Here is a 12,256-nt window from a genome sequence, read left to right on the forward strand (position 1 = left end):
TTTTCTAGCTACATGTAACTTCACATTGTTCATATTCACTTCTAGACAGCGTTGTCACATGGTTTCTCAGAAGAAAATGCTGAGGGCAGCTTTGTTGTCGTATGGTGTGATGAGGAATTTATCAGCCATGACAATACAATAGTTTGAAAAAATAAGACCATAAATAGTGATATGAATCAAAGAACAGCAACTGGTTTTCTCATTCAATAATCATTCAATTGGTTGCTTATTGTTTTTGATCAATCAATAATACATACAATATTGCATTCCTGTTTTTAATAAGAATCCGCAAATTAGTTTAAAATAAATACAGTTTGAACAGACATGCTACAGCTCTTGAATACATTATCATTAATAAATAAGGTGGGGCGGCCTGGCATCTTGCGTGGGTAACACATCGGCTTCATAGCTCTGTGGTCCTGGGTTCAAATCCAGGTCGGTCCACCTGCGTGGAGTTTGCATGTTCTCTCGGGCCTGTGTTGTTTTTTTCCGGGTACTCCGGTTTCCTCCCACATTTCAAAGACATGCATGGTAGGCTGATTGGGCACTCTTAATTGCTCATAGGTGCGACTGTGAGTGGTTGTCCGTCTGCTTGTAGCCTGTGGATGCTTTTGAGCAGAGAACTAATGATCAGATGTAACAGTAAAATTATGCTGAGTGTGTGGGGGTTTTAGTGAGGAGGTGAATGATTCAGTGTCCCTTCCAGGATAATGATACCGAAGCATAAATGCAAGGTCTTGACACGTATATGAAGACAACCACATTATGCATGATTATAAAGTGAAATGATTTAGCAGCTCTGTCATGAATTTTTAAAATTTGTCATTTTACAGGAGTAGGCGGCTTTATTCCCTGTTGAAACTAAACTTTCCTCTGTCACATTCTTATGCTAATGTACTTCGGAAAAAATATTAATTTAATATTTTCACTTCACATCAAAAAAAAAAGAAATGTAAGTGAAATTATAAAGCATTGGGATTCAACTAGAATTGGCTCCAGTGTTACTATAACCTAAATGAAGGCATGAATTACAGTAAACATTTAAGATCTTGGGACATTTCAAATTCAGCAACTTCATCTTTGCGCTCCAGATTTATGCTTGTGGTTCTTCAAAGGACAGATTCACAGCAGTACTTTGTTACGTGTACCCCAGGCAGGCCATAAAGAAAAAGACCAAAAAAGCCACAAACTAAATTATTTTGATTGTCCCAAAGCCAAGCCAGCAAAACGACCCCCCTGAAGGCCCAGTTGGAAAATGTGATGGGAACATAATAGCTTGAATTGTGTGCTAAGTGGAAGGAGTGGGGGTCAGTTAGTTGTTTGACCAGCTCCAGCAGGACCCTCTTACTCAATTGCCGTTGCCCCAGTGAACACACGGTGTAGAGGGCAGGAAGACTATCAATCAAACATCATGTCAATGGGAATGCTGGCTATCAGTTCCTTGGGGAAAACATGTAGACCCTTATGAGAAAATGAATCAAAATATCAACAAGATGAACCAGAATATCTGCTCATACCAGTTAGTATACTCGGTTGTAGGACTTTAAACAAGAAACAGATCCTCTATTCGAGATTATATTGTAATTCCACTCAATGCAGTCCTTCTGTAATGTGATGTTCTCAAGACCTGTTAAATGCCTTTGTTCCACCCACTCAACCTTGGTTCTTTTTTATATTACAAGGTTAAAATTGGCAAGCAAGATCCAATATGTAAATGAGAAGGCAAGCTGATTTGCCATATATATCTATATATATCTATATGACCCATCCTCTGGTCATCCTCAGTGAGGCAAATAATACTTGCATGTAAAAGGCTTCACGGCATCTGATTTTTATTCATACATCCGTTTTCTTTACTGTTTTTCCTCCCTGAAATCATGCGTGGGATGGAGCCTTTTTGAGCTTTTTCTGGGTGAGAGGCGGGTCTGGTCCTGGGCCAATCACAGGGCACATATAGAAAAACAAGAATTCACACCCATATTCACGCCAATAGACAATTTTTAGTCTTTAAAAAAAAAAAATCATTGTACAAATCTGTGGAAGATGCCGGAGAAAGCTGTTTATAACCCTGAACAAAAAATGTGCTGGTTTGATGTTCCACTGTAACTGATTTAAAATCGGACAATTTGAACAGTAATTTGAGTTCATAGCTGGCTTAGTGGCTTGACAATTGCAATCAAATCACTAACCATAGACTCATTTGACCTATCTTGTGCATAATCTAGTAGAAAACATTGGAATTCATATTTTAATCACATTATTTTCAGCCTCAATGGCTAAAATACATGCTTCTAATCATTTATAATAATAATCTTCTAGAACTAAAACTCCTTAATGAAATATTTCCAAGGAGCATGAAGTCTTGTAAAAGACAACCAAGCTACACATCTCTTGATGCGCAAATTAAATTTGTGTTGAGAATCAATCAATCAATTCATGCTCCTTTCACGTCTCTTTAGTAAAGATAGAGGGGGCAGTAGGATGTTTTCTATTTGAATCTAATTTCACTGACAAATGAAGACCCCACACCTTTTCCCACGTGTAGAGAAATTCCTTTGAAATGAACCACAGCAAAAACGTATCAAGTGTCATACACCAGGCAGCGTTAAATCAACAGCATGCCCATTGACATGTTTCTATAAATAGCTCACTGGGTTTATAACCCAGCCTTTTACATTGATGGCCGAATGGGGAAAAATGTCATGAGCATGAATCTTTCTTACCATCCAATTATACATACTGTTAATCAGCTAACAGCTTTTTTGTTATCATATCGTTCAAGTGTTTGCTAAAACATATTTTGGAATTTTAAGACGGCTTTAAAGAAACAATACTTGATGAATAACTTTGTTTACTTTGTCCGATAAGACCAATAATGTCATGATTGCCTGGAGACATTGCATAATCAAATTTAGCCATCGATAATGTCAGTGGACCTATCGAGGTGTCTATGCTGTTAAAAATTAACATTTGGGGGGTAAATATACTGGTAGTCCATTGTTTGGTGCTTTGCAGTCACGTTTGAGACCCGGTGCACAATAATGTAGACATCGAAATTAATTGTTGGAGGACCGCCAGAGGAGAATAACAGATATTTGAGAAAAAGCAATATGAGTGAAATTACATTGAAGAGCACCTTTACAAAGCATGCTCAGTTCCACAATAGCAATATTAAGTTTGGAGCAGGTTCAATCAAAGAGAACTGTTGAAAGTCCCACCCCTTGTTTATAATCATAATTGCATTGCTTGGAGGATATTCCTCTTTGGAGCAGCTTAAAGTCTGGGAAACCTCCCTAGTTGGTGGATGAAGATGGGCGCAGTTGTGCTGCAACCATTTTGCTTCTTCACCCCCGAGCTGCGACATGCAGGAACCTTTCGCCGTTAATGATCTCTGGCAAATTAAAAAGCTGCAGCCCTGAAGCTAGAGTCATTCCCCTCATCAATCAGAAAGTGGCCATCATTGCACTGGCTCCTATTGAAATCGACCTATTCCTGTCTTTTCTCACTCCCTAAGACATACATTTGCAACATTGCATAATAAATGTGACTACTAAGAGTTCTCAAGACTGATAGATCACCAAAAAAACATCAGTTCAATATGTTCTGACTCATTGAGTGTGTGGTTTGAGTCTGTTAACTGAACTGACTGCCCTGAGAACACTAGCACTTTGAAGCAATGGCACGAATACACTTCACCAAAACAGCCAGTGTTCAGAGATGAGGAGTGATTGTAAATTATAGGCTTTATTCACTAGAACGCTGTGCATTACATGGCAGTGGGAATTTGCGGCAGCTCCTAGAGCATTTATCACATTGGGCAGACTTGTTCCTCCGCTGTATGCTATCAGTCATGGAGGCTTGAGAATGGAAAGTAAGAGGTGGGAAGCAAAGTTCTCTACAATTGTCATGTGCCACTGGCTGGCACGCGGCATCTCCCAGCTGAGTGAATCGAAATTAACTTTAAATTCATGTGTCAGAAATGTTTGAGCGACCATCCGCAACCGCTACTCCTCGGCAACTTCCAAGCAACGATCGGTAGAAGCAGCTCAGTCTGCAGGCACTTGCCCTCAGGGACTGAAAGGCGGTAGATTCGTGACCTGTTATGGGAAACAAAGGAAATGGAAATGCCCTGTAACTGTGAAGCAAGTCACTGAATCCACAACTCTGATTTTGCCTTGCCCGTGTCTGCATAACAGTCTGTATTCTCTTTAGATTATCTTGTGCTTTAAAAAAAAATACAAATATACTAAAATTGGGTTGAGAGCTCCAATTTGCCAACAGTCTTGGTATAGAAGTATGTGTTTTCTCCGCCTCCATGCCTCACACAATGGATATGTCTTTATCTCTGTTTATTTAGTCTTAATTTTACCGGCTCTTAACGAAAGTGAAAATGGTTCGCGACAGTCTTACCACATTAGTGTTGCAGAAAAAAGAAAACATAACTTTGAACAAAATGTGATGATAGCCTTTCTTTGACAACTTAATATATTCCTTCATTTTCCATTTTGATTATCCTCACAAGGGTAGTGGGGGTACTGGAGCCTATACCAGCCAACTTTGGCAAGTACCTGATTTGGTTGCCAGCCAATCTCTTGGCACAATGAGACAAACAACCATTCATGCTCAATCTTAGAACTGTGAGGTGGACGTGCTAACCACTCTTTCAACACACCGTTGTTGTTTTTTAAATGCTTAGAAACAATAAATTGTGCACTGTAGTTGTCAGAAGCAGAATGGTTCAATAATGCCTCCTGACAGTCATCACCTTTTATCAAACAGACAGTAATAACTAGCAAAACAAAAGACTGACAGCCACCATTTATTGTTGTTCTTCAGTGCATGCATTTGGGTTGAAATTTGAGTTGGGGGCTGGATTCCTTTCACAAAGAGAGGATGACACTGACATCCAAAGAGCTGGCTCAAAAATCAAAACGTCTACAGAACACAAATCGTTGACAAATCTGGGGGAACTATTTGGAATGGAAGACAGCAGCAGCTGCTGCTGACAGGAGCAGATCTGGACTGTGATGGATAATAAATAGCTTGTTTGTGTGAGCTCACTGAATGATTTGTGGCCTGGTAGTTGCACTTTGATGGCTTGGCCACACATTGTTATCAGGGTTTAACAGCGGCATATTCGTCATGCCATTAGTCACATTTGAAGTACAGTTTGTAACATATCTGTGCATGAGCAGTTGAAAATGTGTGCCGAAAAAACCTGGCTAAATAATTTGCCACTCACTGACAGCCAGAATAATTTTAAAACTGTCAACTTGACTAAACATTGAAGTCTGGCATTGATCTTGATCATCGTAAATGCCTTTTAATTCCATACATATTTCCTTCAATCAAAAGGACTTTTGAATTTCTGCTGAAGTACATTTTCGCTGTTATACTCGTGCATGTACCTTTCTTATGAAGAATTAGGAATTGAGTTTAGGAGACTGTCGTGCCTTGGGGAGGGGAAGACAATTTGTGGTTACTCAGTCGCTAGCTCCATGGCACAGTGGCGTTTTAGCTTTGGGGCTCACAGGAGAGCTTGTTAAAGAGCCAATCAAAAAAGTGATAACGAAAGCTTTACTGATTAAAGTTGCCTCTATTACACACACACTATTTTTTTCTTGGGCTTCTCCTCATTAAGGTCATAGGTAAGCTTCAGTTTATCCCAGCTGAATTTGACCAGGGAATACAGGGAAACTGCCAAAGGAACGAATACCAGATGATTTTGAGCAAAAAACGTCTTAATGTGACCTGCGATTGACTGCCGAATGTCAGCTACAGCTCACATGGACAAAAAATAGTTGGATAAATGGATGGACTTTGGAAGTTCCAGCGTACTCTTAGTTTGAAACGCACAAACTCCTTAATAGCTATAGTGTTACTGAATCCCCTTTAGAGCTGCAAACAGTAAACCAGTGATAATTCGAAGTGAGTAGACAGTCAGACGGATCGAGAAACACCACGTCTTTAAAATATCGTTGTTTGTTCCATCTCATGTGTCTTTGATGTATTATTGATTAAATAAAAGCTACAGTTGGATAGTATTAAATAATCAGCTTGCATGTGTTGAGATGATGTGTTGCTGTGCAAGGGCTCAGAGGCTGCATATCCCGTAGTTAAGATGCAATGAGTGAAGAAACGGGTAGCAAATTGTTGCAAAGATAAACGGTGTGGATTTCTTTTACAAGAATGATTAAGATCGCAATTTGAATGTATATTTCGCTTCATACTTGGTAATTAGTTGTGAAGATGCATTAAATCACACAGCCTATTATTTTGACCGTTTTTCACCATAGGAAATTATGTAAATTGGAATCAGTAAATATTTAAACTCCTCCGTTTTCTCAAATATAAAATGTACTCTTTCATCCAACAATCTATCGACATTCCCACTGTTTTAAGCCGCATTGTTATTTTCTTAAATAGTTGCACTTACTGTAGGAGTTGGACTTCATTTCTCAATTCATCATTTGGTTTAATGTCATTAAGACAGATAACTGGAAAAAAATGTGTATCAATCCAAAGTGACTACCTGAAAGCCAATTGAGTCAAACCTCAAATTAGTGCCATGGACCTCCAGTCATTCAACCCCAGAATTGAGTCTGACAGCAGCAAGCAACAGCGTTTACAGTAGCTGTCGCAAGCTGTCACTCTTCTTTTTCATTTCCCACACATGCTAAGAACAGCTTTCAAAATAGTTGAGCTCCATCCATATTAATGATTTGGACTCAAAATAAATTCACCATTATTCAAAGTTGAGCTGAACTGAAAAATTCATCAAGCATCAATCTCATTCCCTTCATCCACATTTTGCAGAATTTCAAAGTCATTCGTCATTCATTCAAATGCAGAATTTCCCAAATACTCTGACCTTGGGTTTTAAGATCAGCAAGATTGTGATAAAAACGTATCAGTTCGTCAGACAGGGTTGTCATAAATTTAAACTGAAACTCATCAGTTGCTCAACGCCATCCACTGTGACATTATCCTACAACTACATTAGCTGTGCCATGTTCATTCTGAAACCTGGTCAAATTGAGTAACAGTAATTATAGCTTTCATTTGTACTTGCATGTCTAGAAATCTTTTTCTTTTATTATTATTTTTGGTCCCAGGTACCTACAGGAAGCCCCCCCCCTTTTCCCAATGCTTTAAGGGATTTGATTTAATTTGATTAAATGTACATGCCCTTTGTGAATGGAAAGAAATTAGTTTAGTTGACCCCTTTTTATACACAAATCATTTTCCTTCCGCCTTATTGTGAGCTTGATTGCCTTGAAGAGCTGTTCAACAACTGTACTTGCTCTCATAGCGATTGATGAATAACTGTCAGCCTGAAATTAGCTTTGTAATCTAAAATGAGAGGAATAATTTTATACCTTGATTGACTCCCAACTGAAACTTTGCATTATGCCTTGTTTTAATAAATCATCAGCGGTTGCTTGGTAGCTTTTGTGGGGTTCATTAGTTTGCTCATGTTCAGCCATGCAGCCTTGCTCATGGATATTGAAAGAAACAATTAAGTTGATTGAAGCCATTTTCACGATCCACTGATTATGCATTTTTATGGAGAATCTTTCCTACTGCTGCTCAGTTCTGTTCCTCCCCTTATTTTAATATCTGCAAGTATTTTTTTTTAATTATGTCAAGAGCTTATATTATCACAATTTTGTATGATTTTTGTTCGATGCTACACGTGAGACTTTTATAGTGTAAAATGCACTCTCGGGTACAATTTGGCTGACTGGTTAGCATGTTGCATTGCTGTCATGAAATCAAGAGTTCTATCTCACGATCCAACCTTCTTTAAGCTTTGGATGTTCTCCCTGTGCCTGTATAGGTTTTTCTGCACTTTGCAACATTTTCCTTTATCAATTTATATTTGTAAAGAAGTGAGCCCTTGTTCTTGTTCCAACTGCACACTTGACTGCAATTAACTGATTACACTTGTATGACACAATTTTGTTGAAAAGGTGTCATCTTGTATGGTTGGTATGAAATCCTGCACCCACTGTGGCCCTTTAAGTAATAGTTTGGAGACCCCTGGTATAAAGAGAACAGTCATTGTTTTCCATTTGATACGGATAGACATCCAATTCATTTGAAGTGGGAGGACTGGCGGATATGGATGCTCAACTTGATAACAATTATCTGCTGCTGGCCCTCCCAGTCAAAATGAATAGAACGTCTGATTGGCAGCCATTGAGTTAATGAGATAGATGTCTGGATGGAATTTGGTATTTCCACTGCAGGATTTCAGTCTTTTGCTTTTCCCCCCTACTGCATTTTAATGAGGTAATTTGCATATGTATTCATCATTTTCAGCCTATTGATGTGCAATGTGTCGTTACATCAACATGTCAGCTCAGCACTTTCAGACTTGGCTGCATCTCTGTGGTTATATTTTGGGAATACCTGAGAGGATGTCTCGCACACCTGATTAAAGGCTGGGAGTTTTGGAAGACGCTTTGTAATCTGCCAGTGGGTTTACAACTTTGTTCATGATTCCAATATCTAGTTTTTGTGGTCTGTTGTCTCTGTGTATATTACGGGGGTGCATTTTCTAAATAGTTGTGCCTAAACGGTCCAGGGATTAGAGTGGTTATTGCATCGGCCTCACAGTTCTGAGATCGAGGGTTCAAATCCAGGTGGGGCCTTGACTTTCCTGTGTGGAGTGTGCATGTTCTGCCTGGGCTTGTGTGGATTTTTCCCGGGTATTCCGTTTTTCATCCACGTCCCAAAAACATGCATGGTAGGGAGATTTAACACTTTGAACTACCCCTATGTATGAGTGTGAATCATTGTCCGTCTCTTTGTGGCTGGTGATTGGCTGGCCACAAAGTCAGGGCATCCCCTGCCAGCTGCTTGGAGTTGGCTGGTATACGCTGCAGCACCCCCCGTGGCTCTTGTGAGAATAAGCGGTACAGAAAATAATTAATTAAATGGATTGCTATTATAATTTGGCATTTATATATATTCATTTATACTTTACGGGTGTGTCATATGGGTATTTTCCTTTTGAATTCCCAAACTGTGCCATGCAAGACACATGGTGTTGGCCTAAAAAAAATCAGCAATGGGGGAGTGGTGAAGTTTTAATAGTGAATGAATGAGTAATGATGAAAACAAAGCTTGTAAGTATTGAAGAACACTGCAATCATATGGTAAATACAAATATGAGAGTTTTATGCTCATGAGATGTGCTAATGCAAATCGGATGTGTAGGTAATTGTAGTCTGAAGAGCAGTGACGAAAACCTTCCCACTTGGAATGACCTTTCATCAGTGAAGTGACATTGTTGACATTACCCTTTATGTGTCCTTCTTGCTGTGCCCATGTTTCTCAACATAGTTGGCATATCAATTGGTAGATGAGAAAGAGCACATTTCCCACACGGTCTCTTAAAATATCAGTAATCGTTGCACGCCCAAATATCTTTTCTGTTAGAAGGGTTTTCAGGCCAGAGTTCTAATTCCTCAAGACATATTAAGCTTGACTAAAAACACTTACAGAATGGTGAACAGTTTCAGATTTTTCTACGTATTAATTACAGAGAAGTGCTTCTAGGGAAAACATGGCATGCCTGCGTCTGTTTATACTGAAATGGCACATCTGTCATGAAAAATTGAACTAATATCCACAGTTTTTATGTCAACAATGCAAGCTTAAAGTCGTTTGCTAATTGGTCATTTTTTGATCTATTTGATGGACTGTAGACAGGCGGACATATGAATACAATGCACGTAGAAGCAGCGTACGGAGTAGACCAAGGGGACTGTACTGAGAATTAAGTTCAAGTGTTCTACAAACTTCCTAAAAATCATTAAATATTCAATTGCTTCCAATACCATGAGTTTTCCGTGAAGGAAAAGATGGTGGGTAGTTGAAAAGCTGCAGTGTCATCAAACAAGGACCTATACAGATTTTCCAGCTGGAATTAGTGATTAGCAATTATTTTCTAGAAATAGTGCTGGTTTATGTCAACACCACCGACGTTTACAGAAGGTGATTTTGTTTTTCCTCCATATAGTGAAAGGTTTACTGTCCTTTAACAAAAAAAGTTTAAATTCACTGTGCTTCATGTTCTATCTTGGCACTTTCTTGTGAACCTACTGACGTATCAGTATCTTATTCTCAAACGAAACACTATCTATTAGACCCAATGCAGTTATCTGAGATCTCTTTATGGATTGGCTGATATAAGAATCCCGTGGCCACTTCCACACTCCAGCTATCCAACCCCATCCCCTCCTTTGGGCAAGAACGGGAAACCAGACCCTTTCCCGCACAACCTTTTGTACATTGGTGTTGACTGCACCACTTTGATTGCACCAGTGTCCAGCGGGCAGCTTTCGCCGTGACACCGTTCAAAAAAATTGAAAATGGGAGTGCAAGAGGAAGAAGTGCCTCGTCCGCCATCGGACATAACAGTTTTCGGAGCCAACTGCACCCTCCATGGTCTGAGCCACATCTTCTTACCCGGCGGGGTGACCCTAAGACGGCTTCTTTGGGCCACGGCATTCAGCTCATCACTATCCATCTTCCTCTACCAAGTGGCTGACCGTGTGCTCGAGTACTACCGGTACCCTCACGTCACCATTCTCGATGAGATGGACAGTCCCGTCATGTATTTTCCCGCCATCACCATGTGCAACTATAACAGCTTCCGCAAGTCCCAAATCCGTAGGAATGACATCTTTTGGATGGCTGGGCTCTTGGGTGTGGAGCAAGGGGATTTTGATGACTTTATGGATGCTCTTGGGCAGCCCACGGACAACAGCAAGTTTTTTCCAAGCAAGACCTTTAACATGCTAGAGTTTGTGCAAAGAACCAGCCATAACATTGAGGAAATGTTGCTTGACTGCAAGTACAGAGGCAAGGAATGTGGGCCAGAGAACTTTACCACAGTGAGTAGGACTGACCACATCATCCTTCAGTTTTCGACTAGGACATACGTATTGTTGCTTAGCAGCAGCCATTCGCCATGTTTATCACGTCTCATAATTTAAAAAAAGTACAAATGTTCAACATTTTTAATTTACTAACAGGAACTCATAACATCTGTTTGTTAATATTTAAGAACATAAATGTCAAAGAGCAATTTTAACCACCTGCTTTTAAATGTAGCAGTATAGATTTGTGCCAAGATGTTTTTCTGTGCCACAAGTAGTTTCACGTGGTGACAGTTGGTATTTGGATTATGTTATTTTGTTGGAAATTAAAGCCTCACAGCACAAGGTTTTAAAAGGGAGAGACAGGACCAGGAGAAAATTATACTAGCAGAGGGCACCGGTTTTCAAAGGAGAAAACCAAGAAGTGACAAAACAATACACTATATTCCTACTATGATTTAACAGTGGAGTTGAGTTTTATACTGATAAGAAAGTCGTACGCTTATGCATACAGATTGCAGTATTGGTGTCTTTATTTGTTTCCTTAAAAGCTGTGGCTTAGTGAGTATTAAGATCTTCATAGTCCTTGTCTTTTTTCCATTTATTTTGCATTTATATGTATTATTTTTTTGTGCCGTCCAATAAGCAAATACAAAGTAGTGGCATCTTTTTAAATATTTTAATTAGTTAGAGGTGGGAAATATCTATTATTATGAGACAAAATAAAATAATATTTGTTTTCTGACAAAACGACCAGTCGCTCCTAAGGGGGTCGAAGACGAGATGCAAATTGTTGAGCTGCCATATGGTTCAACAAATCTCGGCTGACGTCTCACGTCATGCATTATGAAGCAAACATATGCTTATTGTCATCCCCATATCATAAATTATTTTCATATGGAAAATCCAAAGAGTGATAACAGCCATTTGAGCAGATATTTTAGTACTTAATGTATGACATTCAAAGACACCCAAGCAATTTAGCAAGGAAAGGTTACTGTTTCCACCTTCCTCCCATCATATTCTGTGATAAAAATCATGTCAGCAGAATTTGAGTGGAACTTAATCGTCCTGCTGCAGAGACAAGAGACAGGTTGCATCTGGAGTGTTTCAATGAAAGGGCTCATTGACTTGAATGATGAAAGCCAAGCACACAGATGAGCACAATTTCTTTGTTCAGCAGCAGCCCAGAGGAACAAAGGCAAACGCTTTATTCTAATCAGTACCATTAAAGGCATGCGAAAATGTGGTTTTGGCCAATTTGAACCTTTTCAAAAACATGGCAATCTGTTGTGCGAGCATTTAATCAAAAAAGTGCTCCGTCTTTAAATGGATGTTGTCTACCCATAACTGCACATTTACAG

The 12,256-nt window shown here is 39.3% G+C and overlaps 1 protein-coding gene across 3 annotated transcripts in view; it reads left to right on the forward strand.

Annotated features, from left to right (window-relative positions):
• Nucleotides 1-12,256, forward strand: part of asic1c (acid-sensing (proton-gated) ion channel 1c) — a 46,709-nt gene that overhangs the window by 14,902 nt on the left and 19,551 nt on the right. Inside the window, exon 1 of one of the 3 annotated variants that reach the window (XM_077725281.1) lies at nucleotides 10,349-10,907. The exons of the other annotated variants lie outside the window; for them this stretch is intronic. Within the exon in view, the coding sequence (XP_077581407.1) occupies nucleotides 10,383-10,907 (525 nt within the window). The 5' untranslated portion in view covers nucleotides 10,349-10,382. Of the gene's footprint in view, nucleotides 1-10,348; nucleotides 10,908-12,256 lie in introns of those variants that run through there. 3 annotated transcript variants of the gene reach the window in all.

This window comes from Stigmatopora nigra, chromosome 9, assembly GCF_051989575.1.
Source record: "Stigmatopora nigra isolate UIUO_SnigA chromosome 9, RoL_Snig_1.1, whole genome shotgun sequence".
NCBI lineage: Eukaryota > Metazoa > Chordata > Actinopteri > Syngnathiformes > Syngnathidae > Stigmatopora > Stigmatopora nigra.